Below are 20,120 nucleotides of genomic sequence, written 5' to 3' on the forward strand. Positions count from 1 at the left end.
GTTGACCAGCTTTCACCCAGGGCTACAAAGGAACAGTGTACAGAATTTGCATGACAAAACCAGTGAGAGAAAGTAGAATTCTTTAAAACTCTCTTGCTGCCAAGAAGTACAGAACGTGTTGCCCAATTTAAGAGCTATTATTTAGATTGTGCAAATATTGATGGAAAGTCTCTCTGATCAGTGCTGCGTGCTAGCTGTAAATACGGTCTATGGCTAATTGCTTCTGGAATGCCAGTAGCTTTCAAAACTCAAAAAACATATGGCATTGAAAAATAAAATAATTCTTGTTTGCAAACTAGGATGGTTTACTAGTTTTATTTTTTTTAATGCAACACTAAAACCACTAAAATGCCTTTAGAACTTATGTAAGTGGAGTATTTGTAGGTGTCTTACAGGACTCAGATACTGGATATTTAGAAAAGATGTGTATTCAGGTTTTCAGTTGGCAGGAGTGCATCTTACTAAGGTGAGATTGACCCTTTTCTTCTCAAGGAAGATAAACAATAACTAATTATTTTGCACCTCTGACAAAAACAGAGCAAAACTTTGACATTTCGAAATTAGTTTGTTAGCATTATCAGGCCAATATGTTTAGGCATGCTGAGATTACAGCTGATGGTGAACTGGTTTTGTCCAGTTAGAAATTAATAGGAACTTGGTGTTGATTTATTTATACCTATATTATGAATATAAAAGCTCCAGTTTTCTTCCAGTCTAGTGGAAAACAAAACCAATAATGTAATGAAAGAGTAAAAGAAGTCATATAAGAATGAATGAATGAACTACTTCTCTTTTTGGCTTTTATGGTACATGACATTAAAAAAAAGCACTGATTGAACAGTACTGCTTAAAGTCTGTGAAAACTGAAAATATGTTATTGTTGCTATTACAGGATAAGAAGGCTTATCTGGATGTCATCCATAACTATATGGAAGTCCACGGAACTGTTCACGGGACAAGCACCATGTATATTCCTGGCTACGTGAAAAACCATGGGATACTCAGTGGGCGGGATTTGCAGTTTCTACTGAGAGAAACCAAAGTAAGTTTGTGAAGAGGGAGTAGTTGGCAAAAATAGTTACAGATAGACGGTATCTGAGGTGTGTGCATTTCACCTGCTGTGAATGAGGTCATAATTTAAAAAGCAATGGAAAAATAAATGACAAAATATAAAGGAGCTTAAGTTTTCTTCTGTCTGCTAAGAATAGGTTTTTAGCCATCTCCATGTTTTGTGGATTGACAACTAATATTAGAAAATTGAGACAACAACCTATAGTCAGAGACACATTTAACAGCCAGCCTGAGAAACATGGATAAATGCATTTTTCATTTCCTTAAATGTGATATTCAGCTCACAAAGACTATAAGCTGAGAATGTCCTTTGTTTTACATCCCTGATGTGAAATTTGGGGAATATCTGAAAGCTGTACAATAGGCATGCTGGCTCTGCCCTACCGATGACTTTAACCTAGAGTCACCCTACTCTCTGGGGGAGAAAAGAAGAAAGGCAAGCACTTCATTCACCATTCAGCTCCTTCCTTTACTTAAGTTGTGCAGAGACAGCGAGCAAAAGAGTGTGCTTTTTATGATGTGCCTCGCCAGTGGCCCCACAGTCAAGGGAACCCGAGATAAGAGACGTTATATACGTTGAAATAAATAAACTTTTGTCCCCATAGCTAGAATGCTTTGTAGGGTTTTCTGTGCCATTCCTATAATCTTTGTGGCACTTTAAAACACTTTAGCAGATTACATTTAAATAGAATGTTTAACTTTCAGTTGGTGAAAGAAGTGGGTTTTGTGTTTAAAATAAGGAAAATGTGTGGAACTGCACCACTTACTCCCCATTGTTGATAGTTTCTTGCTGTGCACTTCTACCGAAGAATCTATTACAAAAGAAAAAGAAAAAAACAAGCACCTCCCAGCCTTCCCACACAACTGCAGCGATCTTTTTTTTTTTAATATTTGGAAAAATGATGGTAATTTGACATCTCCATGTGACAGCTGTTGGCAAATTATGACTTTTAAAGGCAACCACTGTGTGTATGTACTTGATGCATACAGATACACATAATGTTGCAGATTAAAAAGTCAACATCTACTTTCATCATAGATAATGCTGAGATTACACAGCTTTTGCCCGTGTGGAGTATGAAATCACTGTGTTAATCATAGTACTAACGTGGGAAGAATATTGACGTTGTAATAACCCCAAGCACAAACAGTGACTTCTTTCTGGAAAAAAAAAAAAAAGGGTCTTATTCACTGGAGTAGTAGAATAAACTGATAGACTTCCTGTAGAATAACTGAAGTCCTCATAATTTACAAAGTGCAGTTCATAGTAGTAATTACGTTTGAGTCTTCCTCTAATTCTTTTATCAGCCATCTTACATGTATTATGCTAAAAAGTTTCATATTCAATATTAAGTAGGTGGCTCATCTAGTTGTTATTGGTTATATTTGCGGTGCCCTAAGATGCAGCGTGAGGACACGTTAAGTTTAGGACAAATTCAGGTTGATCAGATTGATACATAAGCATTATGTGACTCATTACAGTGTGGTTACATGAGGTTTGTGACAAAGGAAGTAGCCAGAGTGGTTTCACTAACTTTTTGACAAGTAATTGCAATATCAGATGGAAGATACTATCATGGGACTGCGGGGTACTCCTGAGAACAGCAAGTTGTTTATTTCTCACAAACTGTACGTTTGTGAAAAGCATGGATTTACACGGTACTATTTTCAGAGTCCTACAAGCATTTTAGATTATAATTATGTTCTATTCCATTGTTGTGCTTTTATTTTTCCTATTCCTTCCTAACATCAGGAGAAATCCTTCCAGAATTTACTGCATTTCTTAGTAGATGGCACTGGGAAACACAATGTGTTTCAGAACCCTATGTCAGAAAGTCAGTGCTTTTATCACATTATCTATTTGCTACAATCGTTCTTAATAAACTAATTTCTTTTAAGTCTGCAAACAGCATTTTCCTGTGGCTTTTCTGAACTCCCGTTAGCAGATTTGCAGATGAGAAAAGCTGTGTTCCTTTTAAGGAAATTATTTATTCATGATGCAGCCAGCCTAGCAAAACTTTGATCTGATGTTAAGCAGTTAAGAGGCCTTCTGCTTCTCCTGGTACTTACCTGTTGTCAGGCAAATGGGAGTGCAGTGTACTTCTGATGTTGCAACAAAATAAAAGGTATTATGGCTCAGTGCGTCATGAATTTCAGTCATTATTCCTGTCTAATATGTACTTGTCTCGATACATCTAGTTTAACAGCATCCTGACATTGAAAGTGGAAACTGAGATTTACCGTCTAATTTGTTTGGACTTTTCAGTTTAATGTGGATTTTTGGGTTGTCTCTATGCAGACTTTTTAAGCTGGCTGGTACTCAGTATCTCATAAGGTACACTGGCCGTGTTGCCTTAGCATATGGTTGCCTCTCGGTGTTGCTCAACAGACGTACTTGCTCTAAGTCTTCTTGTTGCCTGTGCATTCACAGTTTCAGATTTTTGTGTCCCTTAAGAGACAATACTTTAACCTAGCTTAGCATAAACCAGCACTCACCTGTCTCTACCAGCCATCTGCTGCGTGTGGGGGTCAATTGTGTTTGTATCAAATGGTTCATGGATTGAATTGCTAAAATAGGTGCAGGTTTTCAACGAGAATCAAGCTGACTTGAATGGGAGCTTTGTGCCCTGAGGAGCCTCATGTATGTATGCACATGCATCCAGTGATGTTCAAGGACACTTTTTGATCGTAATCACTTTAATCACTAGGCAACGTGACCGGAGCCCCATAATGAATTTAGTTATGGGGTTTTGTCACTAGACAATCAGTGTGCTGAAAGTGTGTGAATAATTGGAGCCGTAACTCAGGGCTGGTAACGTCTGTGGGTGCAGTGCTCCCTTGAACCATCCAGGCCTGCTGTTTGCTGTCTCTAAGCAACAAACTTTGTCTTTAAGCTTCCAGAAACTTTCAGATTTTTCTTTTTCTAAATATATTGGGTCCTTTCCAACCTAGTGATTCTATGATTCTATATGTTCTTATAACCAAGGGCAAGGATTGTCTTTCATTGCTTGTGGTTTCAACATCGTGTAAACAAGTTCCATTAGGTCAGCTGACAGATGATGTAGTTTACAGAAGTTGGAGCTAAGTAACAGTTAACATTGCACTGCTTCACAGAATCACAGAATCACAGAATAACCAGGTTGGAAGAGACCCACCGGATCACCGAGTCCAACCGTTCCTACCAAACACTAAACCATATCCCTCAGCACCTCGTCCACCCGTGCCTTAAACACCTCCAGGGAAGGTGACTCAACCACCTCCCTGGGCAGCCTGTTCCAGTGCCCAATGACCCTTTCTGTAAAGAATTTTTTCCTAACATCTAGCCTAAACCTCCCCTGTCGGAGCTTGAGGCCATTCCCTCTTGTCCTGTCCCCTGTCACTGGGGAGAAGAGCCCAGCACCCTCCTCTCTACAACGTCCTTTCAGGTAGTTGTAGAGAGCAATGAGGTCACCCCTCAGCCTCCTCTTCTCCAGGCTAAACAACCCCAGCTCTCTCAGCCGCTCCTCATAAGGCCTGTTCTCCAGCCCTTTCACCAGCTTTCATTTTGCCCTAAGACAGCAAAATACCAATAGGTGATGGTTCAGCCGTGATCCTTGATCAGAGCTTTGCATTTCCAAAATGTATTTGGTCTCTGCAATAATTGGTATAGGATGTGATTATTCTCAGTGCATGCAGCTGCCATTTCATTCCAATGTATATTATAAAGCAACGCATTTCAGAATAAGTGCATTTTCCAAGCAGGAGGGATCTGTTTGAGATTCATCATGGCTAGTTCAGCTGTGTAGTGCATGACAAAAACGAGACATATCAACAGTTCCTAATGAGAAGATGTAAAGCCATTCATCACGTCAGAAGAAAATAGGGTAGGCGAGCTGGCAGCCTTCCTGCCAACTTAACGTGGCTCCTTGCCAAGTGGGCAGCTGGAGGAGTTGGACCAGACTCTCTTGGTAGAGCTAGTACTGAATTCTTGAGAAATATTCCTCCTTTCGAGAAAGTTTCATATGCGATTTTTTTTCTTCAAGTCTGTAATTTTTTGACGGAATCCAAATTCTTTTGCCCAGTGGAATTTACAGCTTGTGAATGATGATTAATAAAAGTAGGAGCAATACTCTATTTAGATAGTTTGGGAAAAATCCAATTGTAATGTTGGAAAAGCAGAAATAGGAAAACAAACTGATTTTTTTTCATATTGCCTTTTATTAAGTAATTTATTTTCTATTTCCACATGCTTCACAAAATCAGCTGGAAGGGCGTTTAACTAGTGATTCTATTCTAAAGTTGTTTCAATCACAAAAGGATTGACTTTTCTGGAAAGTATTTTATATTCATGAGAAAAATATATCAAGATAGTTAGCAGCAGCCTTTGCCGTGCTTCTCTTTCTGTCGTTCTGAAGAGAATATTTAAGTTCAGTAAGGAGGCACACAGAAGTGGTGATAAAGAACCAACCCAACAGAATAAATTAGATAAAGTGCAGTGATGTTAGAAAAGGGAAAGGAGAAGATAAACATGCCTGTCTATGGAACTGTAGCATTTAGTCTCTGGAATATGATTTTTTTTTTCTCTTAAATATTCAGCTAGTCAGAATTACAGTCAGTGAAGTAAAATATGCGCTCCTTTTATTATACTTTTGGCTATAATTTAGAAAAACTGTTTGTTTGAGTACTCATTTTATTAATAGTCTGATCTGGTGCCATAAATTCCACAAATAAATTGCTTAGTGTCAACTGAAAGTCAGTGGTTTCCAAAATATAAAACAAAACCTCACTGTTCTTTCATGGGAGTGGTTGTAAAGCACTTTTCACGTCAGAGAAATTTCCACTTAGCTGCTACACCATGAAAGGACTGCCTCCATTCTAATCAGAAAAGAATGGTGGCTTGGCTGCTCTGGTGCTGGGTGGCCAACTTAAAAGCCTGAAATTCCAAACTAGGGTTCAGTTCACTGCAAAGGCAGAAGAGGTTCCTGAGGAGCCTTTCTTACAAAAACCAACATGTTCCTGCTTAAGGGTTTCAACACCTGCTTTACTCAAGTTGAGCAAGTGAGGCTGCAGATCCAAATCCCTCCTGATTCATGCAGACCTATAGGCACAGACACACCTGGGCAGCAGAACTTGCACACTAGGAAATGTTTTTAAAAAAAAAAAACTCACACCACTGTTACCATGATCATTTTACAGCTGTATTTCTTGCTGTTATCTCTTTTAGATAGATTTTTATACTGTAAATGCCTCCTGGCAATCATCTTGTTTTATGGGGCACTAACATACAGAGGCTACTGTGGCCTGTGCCCACTTAAAGCACTCTACAAAGAAATAGCAGTTCTGGCTTTCAGAAACAATTGGAAGGTGAGAAAAATGTTCACATACAGAGAATAAAATTGTTTCAAACTATAATCAACCAGTAAAACATAAAGGAATTCTATTTTCACAGCAGTTCTGCTGCAGCTAACAAAGCAAGATTGGGCTATCGTTTTTGAACCACCTGTGCCACAGTTATTATTAGTTATTATTAGTTTTGAAGTTTTGCAGATCTTCATCCATAGGGTGAAGGTGACCCTCCATGGTGGAGCATGTTACCAGACACAGCATCTGGTGAAAGAGTATCCTAAAACCATAGCCGGTCTCTTACGTGGTGGAGGCGGCAGTGCACATGTATATCACACAAAAAAGTAATGTTCTAAAACTTCAGCTGTAGTGACAACAGATACTTGCTGCACTGGTACCTAAAAACTGTTGTCTGTTATTTCTACTCCACCCCACCCCTCCTTTTTCAATTAGTGATTTGCAGCAGTTGTTACACACTTTTAGGAAGCACCTTGACAGATTGGTTTAGCCTTTTTGGAAATAACAAGCTGCATGTAATTCAAAGGATTAGCAAATTAGACCATCATAAGACTGAGTTGCAGAAATGACCCCTGTCCTTTAGTGCTTGCTTTTTGAATCATAATGAATGTCACTTTCTAGAGGCAATTAAGATATTCCTTAGTTTTGCTCTTTTTCCCGTACACAAGTAGTAGCTCCCTAAGCAAGGAACATTAATAAAGGGCAGTTTTCAGGAGCAGGGTCTAGATTCATTTCAGGAATTTCAGGTGATATGATAAGGATGACTTGATGTGGAGTGATAGAAAATTTTGGAGGGTTGAAAGAAGGAGCTGGGGGGCTGGGAGCAGCTGAGAGCCAGGCTGCAACCTCAGGCCCCCGGGCAGCACACATGTGCATGGGTCCAACAGACACCTCCTTCTTTCTTCAAAGGTGCAGTGCTGCTTTGAGGTGAGGTTGGAAAATGGATGTGGAACAGGTGGTAGGCTATTTATTATAGATTAAATGTTGACAGCGTGCTCTTTGCTGTCAAAACATAAAACCATGTTTCTTTCTCCTTGGAGCTTCCTCCTAAATAAACGGCCCAGTCAGACACAGAACTGTTCAGCAGTGCACAGCAGCAGGTTATTAAAAAAGTGAGAAACGAAACAAACAACCCAGCATTCTCTACAGAACAGACAAACACAGGATCATAGGAGTCTTGATATTTCAGATGGTTTTAATTGCTGGTTCTCAGCTGGTTTTCTGCCTGAACTAAGGAGCAGTGTAAGTAAATAACATTATATGTGCAGATTGCATGAAATGGTTTCTTGTCCATAATTCATTAATTTCTTTAAATTGAGCCTCTTTTGAGGTGAAACTTAGTATGTATTTTTTCTGACTGAAACATCACATGTCATATATAAAAAACAAATTCAGATCATCTATATTTTGGTGGAGATAATCTTCCAGTTCTCTTTTCAGTATCAACCACTGGAGCGTTCCCCATAAGATTTAAACCTGAGGTAGCTGAGAACCTCTTTGCGACTGGGCAGCTATTTTAACCTGAAAATTGAAAACTGGATAAGAATATCCAGCTCCACACAGTGAAAACTGTATGTCCTCAGCTATGCTGAGAAGTATTAACTTTCTGTTTAAATGAACCAACTCAGAATTTATCCTGTTGTTGCTGTGGGTCAGAGGATAGAGCATGTACATGACAGTACTGACTACAGGTTTATGCATCAGTGTCAAAATTAACTCCGAGAGAGGGCCCTCAGTTTTGAATATTCTTTTACTAGGATTTGCTTCTGTGCTGCAGAAAATTCAGTGGAGAATGGAATAATTCAACCTCTTTGGATATGTACATCCCAAATACATGATCCTAGTAGATATGAAGGTTGTTCATTTTCTTGAAAAAAGCAGTAGCTATATGTATGTATAAAAAAATACATTAAGTCATTCAGCAATGCTGAGAAATTACTGTTACAAATCAAAGCTTATAATTCTCCCATTATACACAGACGTTTAAATAAAGATGAAGAATCCTGTATTTAATTCAAGGTTTTTAATTATGTTGGGTCAGGAAAGGGGTCAAGATCCAAGTAAAAGCCAGGCAACTCTGAAAAAATATTACATTTCTTTCCGTTGGAGAGCAGCGTTGCCTTTTCTAGAGCACCTGTAATCTCGGCTGATGTAAGAATAGCTTTGTGATGCATCTTTTCCTCCTTCAATTTACCTTGGAGGTGTTGAATCCTCTTAATCCTATGTAAGCTCTTGCTGCCTAGGTACAGTGCCTTCAGCTGATGTTTGCTGCCATCTACTGCTTTAATTAGAAGCCTTAATCAGTTTGGCAGGAGCATGTTCCTATGGGCAATCTCAGCAGGTTAGCTGGTGTGGGAGAGAGGGAAAACCAGTGGTGCAGCTCTTCCATGAGGCTGTTGCAGTAAAACCTGTACCTGCAAGAGAGCCCCAGCAGTTTCGTTTTGACACCAATCAAACCACCAAATGACCTTTTCTTTCCCCAGAATAACTGAGGGGGTCTGTTGTTGCCTCAGCTCCATGGAAAATACACCTCAGCTCATTACAGAAGATTATTGTCAAGTGTGTTTTACAGGACATTCCGTTACTGGTTGGGTAGGAGGGGGTGAGCTGCTGAATTTCTCCTGTTTTCTTCTTAGCTTTGCAATTTTTTAGGTTGGTATGTTTAGAAGGGGTTGTTGTTTCTTTTGAGTTATCACTTAGCTTTCAGTTTTTGTAAAGAACAGACATTAAGATAGTCCTTGTGTTCTATTTTCCAGCTGTTCGTCGGTCTTGGATTTCCATATGAAGGACCGGCTCCTTTAGAGGCTATTGCTAACGGGTGTGCTTTTCTAAATTTAAGATTTAACCCACCAAAAAGCAGCAAAAACACAGAATTTTTCAAAGGCAAACCTACACTCCGAGAGGTAAGTGTATCAGTCTTCATGATTTCTTTACTGAAAATTCTTGGTTGTATCTTCTTAGTAACACAATATAGAGAGAATGGCATCAGTGTTTAGTTTGTTGCAAAAAGTGTGCTGCTGTTGTTTTCTTCAGCCATTGATGTGACTACCAGCCCCTTTTTTATCGGATAATCAGAGTTTTTCATTAATATACCGCTACGCTTTACGTCTAGATGCAGCTTTGTGTATGTTCTGCTGTTTCTTACTGATAGGTCAGAAACTGAAGTTTCACTTGAATACCTGATGTCCTGCCCAGGAAAAGATTGTGTCATCTGATAGATGATGTGTAGTTAGAAAGGAGTTTTATTTTATTGAAGAAACAAACACTGCTGTGTACTGTACAGGAAGCAAATAGGTGTTTAAGTAAATTATAAAAATGGCATTTGTTGGGGGCTGTGTGTGTTTGGGAATAGTTTTCTTTCTTCAGAAACAACCTGCTCAAGTCACTGTTGAGCTAAGGTATTAATGGTTACAGCCCACCGGGGTTGGGGTCCAACACTGAGACGTTTGGAGAACTGACTCTTGAAGAGAACAGGAAAACCAAACCTCAAGCTTTAAAAACAGCCTGTGTACTTAGACATGGGTAAGAGAAAAAGGAGGCAAAGTAAACCAGTCTTGACACTGACTTAGGAATGTTTTTCTTCTTCAGTGTAGGTAAATTCAGCCCATGCCACTTGCCAGCAGTAATGTAGCCACCTCTGGCATTAGTGCTTTTGGCTGTGACCGTGGCTTGTTCACAGGTGTATGCATGTGGGGTTTTTACATACTTCTCTGAAAGGAGAGTTTTCTGACCACAGGTCCTTGTGGTCTATGGCTTCCTCGCAAGGCAAGGAGGAAGATCAGGCGCTGATCTCTTCTCTCTGCTGACCAATGATAGGACCTGAGGGAATGGCACGAAGATCTGCTGTTTTGGTTTAGAATCATAGAATAACCAGGTTGGAAGAGACCCACAGGATCATCGAGTCCAGCCGTTCCTATCAATCACTAAACCATATTGGGAAAAAAGGCTCTTTGCTCAGAGGGTGGTGGGGCACTGGAACAGCTCCCAGGGGAGCAGTCACAGCACCAAGCCCGATGATATACAAAGAGCATTTGGACAACAGCCGCAGGCACACGGTGTGAATGCTGAGGTTGTCCTATGCAGGGACAGGAGTTGGACTCAATGATCCTTCTGTGTCCCTTCCAGCTCAGGATGTTATATGATTCTATGAAGATGAGAGCCTTGACACAGCCGTATTTCCCAATTCAGATTATACTCGGGCTCTATAAATTGCACACTGAGTTGATGAGCAAAACTGATTTGAAACCAGGTACATAAATTCCCTATGATTTTATGATCCAGGACTGTAACTGCCTTTTAGCTTTTTATACATTCAGTAGGTATGGGATGCAAGCTCAAACTCGCCCCTTCTCACAGCTTGCATTGCTCATAAAGGAGATACTGAGAAGGAGAAAAAAAATCTGTTTAAACTTTCTCCTCGGGCTTGGCACCTTTCAAAGCTTTTCTTCTGCGGGTTGCGCAACTGTTGGTCTTGTTTCTAGTTGTTCTGTGCCCAGACACTATAAATGGTCAGGCTCAGTAAATAATCCAGACCCACCTAACTCTTTGGTAGGAATTTTAGTGCTCGGAATGCTGTGCTAAATCCCACTGACTTGTGTCAGCACTAACAGAAATGCTGCGCACCTGACTTACACAGAGAAATAATCCCTATTGACTGGTTTAGTACAAAATAAGATAGCAAACATTTGTCATGAGTATTGCTGTGTTCACACGCTCTGCTGACCTGTCCCAAGAGTAACCTTTCTTTAACTGGTTTTCACAACTGCATTTAGATCAGATTACTAGTAATCCATGTGTTGGTTCTTTAGGCTTCAGAAAGTCCTAAAAGCCACCTCTCAGTTTTTTCAAATTTCACTTCTTCCAGGTAGAATTTATTGGAGGAGGAGGAAGGGGGAATTAACTGTTTCCCCTCATCCTCCAGGATGGGGTCCTGTTATAAAACTTCTGTGCAGAATTGGAAATTGCAATTTTTATTTTACATCAGCAGATCTTTTTTTGTCTTAGGCCATGATTTTGCTGGGAAAAGAGACAGGGGAAAAAAAACCAAAACAGAAACAACAAACAACCATCAAGCAGGGGTTTTTTTGTACCAGGATTTGCACCAGTATTTCTTCTCCACAAAAAAAAAAAGAAAGAAAGAAAACATAGTATGCTAAATCTCATTGAAATGTGTACTTGTTGAGTGGGTGAGTGTGGTTTCTTTAATTTCCTGCTTTTAGGAAGAGGAACTGAAATTAGAAATCAATTCCAAATCTATTTATCTATTCTTCATTTTAGACAGAGGAAGTATCTCCTGAATATCTAAAACATAAAGCCTCAGCTAATTAAAGCATTTTAGTATCAGGATTTAGTTCTAATATTTTTTGAGTGTAAAGATGCAGAGTAACTGGTGCAATAGAAATATGATGCTTGTTAATCTTGGAACTACTAGTCTGAGAAGTTTAGTTGTTCATCTTCCAGACCAGATCTGGCTTTAAAGTTCCCATTTGTCTATATGAAAAGAGTGATCTAAGGCATAATTCCTAAAGCTCTGTGAGGTTTAAAACTGGTTTCCATTCATACTTTATAGGTGCAATAGAAGGTTTTTGTTGTTACTGAAAGCAGTAGGAACTGAACTTCTGCCATCTACAGCTCAGGTTTAAGTGCCCAGAGAGCTCAGTCTTGGTAACCTGAATTTGTCAGTACATATGGTTTTAGTGACAGCAGAAAAAAAAAACAAACAAAGGTTAGAATATGTCAGTCCTCAAGAAGGATTGGACTTCCTGAAAGAAGTCAAAATAGCCTAGATAAGAGAAGGCTCAAGAGAGACCTTTGTAATGGCCTCCCAGTACTTAAAGGAGACCTAGAGGAAAGCTGGAGTGTGGTGGGGCTGTGTATCAGGGAATGCAGAAATAGGATGAGGGGGTTTTAACCTGAAAGAAGGTAGACTTAGATGAGATATTAGGAAGAAATTTGTTGCTGTGAGGATGGTGAGGCGCTGGCAGAGGTTGCCAGGGAAACCCTGGCTGCCCCATCCCTGGAGGTGTTCAAGGCCAGGTTAGACTTTGATCAACCTGATCCGGTGGGAGGTGTCCCTACCCATGGCAGAGGGGTTGGAACTGGGTTATCTTTAATGTCCCTTCCAACCCAACCCGTTCTATGATTCTGTGTCAATGGGAGCACAGTCCCACGGGCCGCAAGTGAACATAGGCAGCTACAGAAGCTGTCCGTGTGCAGGAGCATCCTGAGTTCCCACCCCAGCAGTCTCACTCTTCCAGCCGGGCTGCGAGCCCTCGGTGCCGCGCTGCTGGGTCTCCTGGCACAATGGTCTCCGAGCACAGCTTGATGCTAGCAGACCCCGTGTGAGGCTCTAAGACTGGCTTCTCTTCTTCGCAACCGAAACACAAAAGGCCTTGTTAAACCTCATGCCACTGGACTCAGCCCAGCGGTCCAGCCTGTTCAGATCCCTTTGTGAAGAAGATATCTTGCCAACAGATACCGTTTCCTACTACAGATTTTCTGCACTGATGAGACTTGGCTGTGTAAAAATTGTCCAGGAATGTTCCATCCTGTAGGGTGATTTTGTATTTATTTAAAAAGCAGTTTTCTTCTGAGGCCACTGTAGAACGCTCCCCTCTGTTTTGCAGCTTTTTCTTCCTCTCTGTGTGTTCATTTACATGCTCTTCTCATGGCTGTCTAACCTGTCAGGAAAATTATTTTTAGTGCCATCTTGCTAGCTCTGAAAGTAATCTCTAATATGACTTTTCTTAGTTGTCTATGTATGTATTTATTGAATTTGTTTTCTGACAAGGTGATGAGCAAAATCCCAGTTAACACTTACTGAGGTCAAATCACTCTTGTACTGTCAACGGTGAGAGTCAGAAGTCATCTGTCTAAGTGATGTAAATCATTCTTTATTCAACACTACTCACAGAAGCCTGGAAATATTTAAAATGTAAAGGAGAAACAGGGCGAGGATATTGTCTGAAGGTGAGACAGGGCAAGCATGACATCTCCTGAAGCCAGTCGTGCCGGTCTAACCAGGACTGGCAGCAATTACAGGTTGTGAAAACCCAGGACTGCTCTGGGAATGAGCTGTGGGGAAACAAGGTCACGTTGTAAAAGTAATTTCAGTGAGCATCAGGTCTTCTGTGATGTGGGTCATTATGAGGATCAAAGCCACAAGTGAGAGGTGCACAAATGTTACCTGTGATCTGCTTTTTTTATCCAATTTTCAGTTTTTCAACTAAGTTCACTCTTTAAACTTAAACAGGGAAATCTGAAAGATAACTCGGAAGGAATGACGCTGACTATTAGAGTTTAGCTGAATTCTTGCATTATCCTCGTGTATTGTGTCCCTGCCCATGGCAGGAGGTTGGGACTGGGGGATCTTTAGGGTCCCTTCTGACCCAAACCGTTCTATGATTTCATCCAGAAGTCTGTTAAAGAGAGTGAAAGGGAAGGATGTCTTAATGCATTAATTTTTACCAATAACATTTCTTCCTTTCAGCTGACATCTCAGCATCCCTATGCTGAAGTTTACATTGGGAAGCCCCATGTCTGGACTGTAGATATCAAAGATCTTTCTGAAGTTGAGAAGGCTGTGAAATCAATTTTGAATCAAAAGGTGAGAAATGTATCCTCAATTTGTCATCAACACTTGAGCTTGTATTATGTAATGCGCGTAGAGTGCTTCCTAATGTTAGTCTAGTGAAAGCAAAGTGCTGCGCTTTGGTGAGATATTGGGGGAAAAAGTGTGTTATTACCTCTCTGTGGTATCTGATTATCATTTGTTAGTACTGGGCATGTCCAATTTTTACCTGAAAAAAATGGAACATGAGTGAATTTGTGTAGAAATGTGAATTTCATATATAAATTATACAGCTATCTATTTTCTGTGCGCTCAGTGTGGAAGTTTCCTTGTTGATTCTTAGAGCATTGTGGGCTGTCCAAGTACGTGCTCAACTCTTCCAATGGATTTTGTAGCCTTGGCACAACCGCCGCTGAAGTGCTTGCGCACTTACAGTGTGGAATTGTAATGAGGGCACTTCAAGGGGGAAAAAAGGCTTGAAGTAATTTTCAAAGGTATCACATTCTTTTTGTTTTCTTTTTCACTCCATCTCCAGAACTACAACTTAGCTGAAACAGGAGCACTGGAATCCCATAGGGTCTCGGGCTGGCTTTATATCTGTTTATCCTGAGCTTCTTTACAGATAATCACAGAGCACCTTTTATTGCTTTGACAAAGGAACAAAAATCAGCTTAAACTGCTGATGGTTTTGTGAAATTGTGATTTGTTAATGAGTTTATTTGCATTTATTGTTGCTACTTAAGCTGTACTGTAGGATTTGGAATGCAGGCTGCTACCACCCAGCACACCCACATAAAGTTCACTTAAACAAAACCCTCTTTAACCTCAACATACTGTGTTTTCACAGATTGACCCATACTTGCCCTATGAATTTACATGTGAGGGAATGCTGCAGAGGATGAATGCGTTTATTGAAAGACAGGTATGAACTTTTATTGTCGATGAATCCTGTTATTTTCCGTTTTAAAGCTTCTCAGTGCTGTTGCCATTCAAGAAAAAACTAGCTGTGCAGCCCTTGTCTTTGCTCAGATGAAGTTCCCTCAGTTCATAGAATCATAGAATAACCAGGTTGGAAGAGACCCACTGGATCATCAAGTCCAACCATTCCTATCAAACACTAAACTTCTGTCCTGCTCCAGTTTGGCACTGGGTTCTGATTCATCTGCGAGTGTCTGATCTACCATATGTCTTTGCAAAAATGAATATACTTACCTGAATTTGAAGAGCTAGAGAAGTTTTTAATCAGTTTGGGGTTTGTTTGGGTTTTTTTTTAATTTTGATTGATTGATTTTAGAGAGCCTTCCTTCTTCTGATATTACATCAAAGCAGAAAGGCAAAGTAGTTTTTCAGTGTGTATGTGATGACTTTAATTGTGTACACGCAAGAAGTCTTTGGAACCTGAAGTATCATGTAAATACTGAGATGCTTTTGTGGTAGGATTGCACTTAGGCTAAAGCCTCTGGGTGGATTTTTCAAGTATTTAGTTTCAATCAATAAAGCTTTAAATGATACAGAAACCAGTTCCTTAAAAGGTCTTTTGGTCCCCATGCGTTGTTGCCAGCTGAGAGCAGCAGAAGATATTGATTTGGAGTAAAAACCTGCAGAGATTTTATGGGATCCTGGTTTCTAGAAACTGTGTGTTTGCTTGGACTTCTGCCCAAGGCCAGATCCGTTGCAACAGCCAGCTCTGCCTTTTGTTCTGGCTGCCTCGGGAGAGAGATAGGAAAAACCTTTATCTCTGTTATGCCAATTAACTTGCAGGATCTCTTTCAAAAGCACTGCACGTGCTCCTGTAGCCTTATTTTGAAAGAGGACGGTATTCTGGACAGTAATAAAGAATAACATAGCTTCAGATCACAAGTGCAGTTAACATAACATAGCTATTTCCATTTCCCTGCCAATAAACACTTTATGGATTTTGCTGCTGTATTGATGACAACCTGTAAAAGCATCTCCACTTCTTTTGATTCTTCCATGTGCGTTAGCTAGAACTGAGAGTTTTTACCAGTACAGGAAGAAATGGAGCTCAGCGTAAGGGAGAAAAAGAGACAATCTGGAGATAGCATCTGTGGGGCAAAATTATCTTTTCCCTCTGGACCTCCTCGAGAGCTGAGCCATGGTCTCCGCTGCGTGCTTCTCAGAAATAAATACTGCACTGCCATTTTGTTCATTGCTTTGAGTAATTGTCAAAAGCTGTTTTTATTTCCCAGCCCTCGGGATGCGCACTATTAGCTGCATGTGCCTGATTAACACGTCAGATGAACCACAAATAAAGATTGAGACCTTATTTTGATGAATTTGTGATAGGAGGCAGGCAGAACAGAGAAAGCTTGGAACAGGAACAAAGATGCGTGGAGTTAATCTGGTTCAGAGGCGATGGTGTGCTTTAGCCATGTAAGGAAAGTGGATGTTTGAAAGGGAAGAGGCCAGATACACTCCTGCAAGTCTCACCCTGTGGGACAGTGAAACTGTAGGGGCCGAAGGAATTGTACAGAGTTCCCCTTTTGGCACCTTGGCTGAGGATTCGGAGGAAGGACAGTGTTGACAGGAAAGGTTTAGTTAATTCCCCAAATCTTCAGATCCAGCCTCCGGTCTGAAGGCTTTTAGGGTCTGAAGAAAGAGAACTGCTGTGAGCTGTGGTTTCACATTCAGCAGTGACACCTTCACTGGATTAAAAGAGCTTTCACTCCAAGCTTCTCCATGCTGCCAGTGCGATGCTCCTGCCATGGGCCCTGCTTGGCTGTTAGGTGCTTCTGTGCCCTCTGCTGGATCCATCCCTTGATCCTGTTCGCTCTGGGGCTGCACAGAGAAGTCATGTCAGGGGTGGAAATCCAAGGGGGGCCCTGCTTTAATGGGCAGAAAATGGTTTTGGCCGAGCTTTAGTAGATTAGCAAACTGACTTGGCTCAGCAGAGTTTGGTGAAGAGAATGGACTGGGGACACTGATCCCAGAGCAAGAAAAGCCAGAGGGAGGAGGACACCGCCTTTGACAGCAGTGCTAAGCCTGTCTCACCTTAAAATTGTGGCTATAGGCAAACCAAACAGAAACGCAGTCTCTGGTGAAGCTTAACCTTGTGTTTTACATAACATCTTTATTTTGCTTTTATGGGTGTAGGGTTGTGGGGCGAGAATACACTGGGGTGAAGATGCCAGATTTAGGTTGTTTGTAGTGGTTGGTAGGAAAACTTGCCAGAGGCACCAGCCTGAAACACAGCCCTGTGCGCTGGTGCCTGTGAAGGTGATGTACTCGAGGCGTGTTTCAAGGTGGCATGAGCTGAGGAAGGCTTCCCACCGAGCTCTGACTGGAAGTGGGAGGCTGTGCCCAGTTTGGGAGAAGAATTTTCAACTAAGAGGTAGTAAAAGCTGAAACTCCCAGCACATGGGGAAGCCTCACAAGTGACTCACTGTGTTTGAAGAACTTTCTGCCTGGATTAGCTGTGAATTCAATTCAGTATTACAGTACTCTCTAGTATATGTTACATTATTATATATTACAGGACTGAATTGGATTTTGAACCTAGATAGATTTGCTCCTGCATCTAGTATTTTAAATATTGATTTATAGAAGCACAGAATAAGCAGGGTGCTTAAGTCCAAACAGCAAAATGACCATTTTGAGATAACTTCATTAAAAAGTACTTCCAACCATCTATTGTTAACCTGGTTTTTTAGATGCTGTTAAAATTATTCTGCCATAAATATGCTCTGAAATGCTCTTAGATACATGGTTTAGCTTTCAAGTTGCCCGGTGTGGAGGCAGGAGTTGGCCTCTGAGCTTCGTGGGTCCCTTCCAACTCGGGATAGTCTGTGATTCATGATTGTTTAATATTAAATTTACGGTTAGAGCAGGGAGAATGCAAACGTCCTTATTCAGCAGAGGAAGAAAGCACCAAACTGATAGTGAGAACTGGTAAATGATTTGGGGTCTTAGCTTCATTAGAATTTCAGGTAGTTCAGCCTTTCTAAGTTTTGGGTCATGGTTTGGGACATGTTTATACAAGAACTGGCTTTGTCAGGAGAGAGCAGACTGTGATGGGACTGAGCCCAGATTTTTTTGATGAGACTGACCAGATGTTAAAACAGTGGCTGAGGATCATGGAATGTTACCTGAAGCCAGTGATTAAAATTTTCACTTTGTTTTTTCTGATTTTAAATGTCAAAACCATAAGAACTTCTCTTTGAATGGTTTTTGCTAGCAGGTGTGTTTAGATAGCGTTTCTTCCTTCCCACTCTCTGCTGTGGTGACACTTGGCTGCATACACTATTTATAGCCAATTTTTTTCAGTGTTGGGAGAGCACTGTTATTAACTGTTGAACCAAGAAGAGCATACAAACTCTTTGAACCCTGGTTGCTTTATAGAAATCTTCAGTTTTAGGAGCACCGCGAGCCCCCTGACCCTTTCCACATGGGCCATTTGAGATGGTTCTCGCCTACACAGTAACTGGCCTCTGGAATTCTTCTTCTGCCAGCACTTCCTCCTGAGATTTGTGCTGTTATGAAAACAGTTTGGCTAGCACTGAGGTCGTGAAACAGGAGTCACTGAGAAAGCCCAAATGTGTTGGGTTTGTGGAAGCCTAGAGACTGACTTGAGCCGCTTCTGATAGGGAAGAAGATTCTTTGAGAGGAAGGATGGTACCACATTTCAAGTAGCAATCAAAAGTTATAATTCCCACATGCCAGAAAAAAAGAATTCTTTAAAAATGTGCTTAAATTATTGATTTTAATACAACCAAAATGAGCTGCAAAATGAGTGTTTGAGTGATAACTCCTTCTTTTACTAATGGGAAGAATAGCTGTCAAGGGACTGGATGTACCATAATAAAATATGATCTGTTACTGCAGGATTTCTGCCACGGGCAGGTGATGTGGCCCCCATTAAGTGCCCTTCAAGTAAAAATTGCTGAACCTGGGAAATCCTGTAAACAAGTTTGTCAGGAAAGCCAGCTCATCTGTGAGCCTTCCTTCTTCCAGCATCTTAACAAGGACAAAGCTCTGCTTAGGTAAGTATGTAAAAGCACAAACGTATTATTTGGTCTCTTTTCATTGCCCTGTTTTTTACCACATGTGAAATTTAGTGGATGAATGTTTTGAGAAGGGAAAGTCAGGAGAGGAGTCCTGGCTATAGCAAACTGGGAGGTTGGCTGTCAGTCCTTGGTTAGCAGTGGATGGCAGAAGTTCCTCCTGTGCTGTGAACATCATTCCATGGGGATTTTTGCAGTGAGGAGTACAGCACCAAGGCCAAAAATTTACATCTCTTCCTTCCACGTCCTACATTTGTGCACCGTACAGTGCCCTTTGATGAACGGGTTGCTTGCATTGAACAAAGATGTTGTGCTGCAAGGACTGCAGGTGCCAGGACTATAATTGTGTTTGGATGGACCCTTTGTGGCCCTGGCTGAGCAGGTGCACCATTCTGTAGCTTTTGCCGTATCCTTCCGAGAGTTAGTGAACTTGCATAACTCTCTGTGCTAACTCTAACTGTGCTTAGTCAGCTGGGTCAGAAATGAAATGCTTTTTGTTGCAGTAAATAGAACTCTGTACACTCTATGTGATTGTTAGTTATTCACATGATTTTAAATACAACACTTATAAAGCGTTGCTTTTCTTTTATTATTGAGCTACCTCTTGGGTCATGATGAAAATCTGTATTGAAACATCTGTATTCACTGGGAATCAGCATTTACTGTTCATAGAGCCATAGAATGGTTTTGGTTGGAAAAGACCTTTAAGGTCATCGAGTCCCACCATCAATCCAGCCCTGCTAAGTCCAACACTGGACCATGTCCCCAAGTGCCACATCTAATCCAGGGATGGTGACTCAGCCACCTCCCTGGGCAGCCTCTGCCAGTGCTTGACAACCCTTTCAGTACAGAAATTCCTAATATCCAACCTAAATCTCCCCTGGCACAACTTGAGGCCATTTCCCCTTGTCCTATCGCTGGCTGCCAGGGAGGAGAGACCAACCCCCACTTCACTACAACCTACTTCTAGGTAGTTGTAGAGAGCGATAAGGTCCTCTCTCAGTCTCCTTTTCTCCAGACTAAACACGCCCAGCTCCCTCAGCCTCCTCTCATAAACCTTTTGCTCTAAACCCTTCACCAGCTTTGTTGCCCTTTTCGGGACACGCTCCAGCATCTCG

General features: G+C 41.0%; 1 protein-coding gene across 1 annotated transcript in view; it reads left to right on the plus strand.

The window, feature by feature from the left end:
• Nucleotides 1–20,120, plus strand: part of MGAT5 (alpha-1,6-mannosylglycoprotein 6-beta-N-acetylglucosaminyltransferase) — a 133,147-nt gene that overhangs the window by 104,610 nt on the left and 8,417 nt on the right. The window contains exons 12-16 of the mRNA XM_069861543.1: nucleotides 893–1,042; nucleotides 9,168–9,314; nucleotides 13,901–14,017; nucleotides 14,829–14,903; nucleotides 18,824–18,981. Of these exons, the coding sequence (XP_069717644.1) occupies nucleotides 893–1,042; nucleotides 9,168–9,314; nucleotides 13,901–14,017; nucleotides 14,829–14,903; nucleotides 18,824–18,981 (647 nt within the window). The remainder of the gene's footprint in view (nucleotides 1–892; nucleotides 1,043–9,167; nucleotides 9,315–13,900; nucleotides 14,018–14,828; nucleotides 14,904–18,823; nucleotides 18,982–20,120) is intronic.

This window comes from Phaenicophaeus curvirostris, chromosome 7 (assembly GCF_032191515.1).
Source record: "Phaenicophaeus curvirostris isolate KB17595 chromosome 7, BPBGC_Pcur_1.0, whole genome shotgun sequence".
NCBI lineage: Eukaryota > Metazoa > Chordata > Aves > Cuculiformes > Cuculidae > Phaenicophaeus > Phaenicophaeus curvirostris.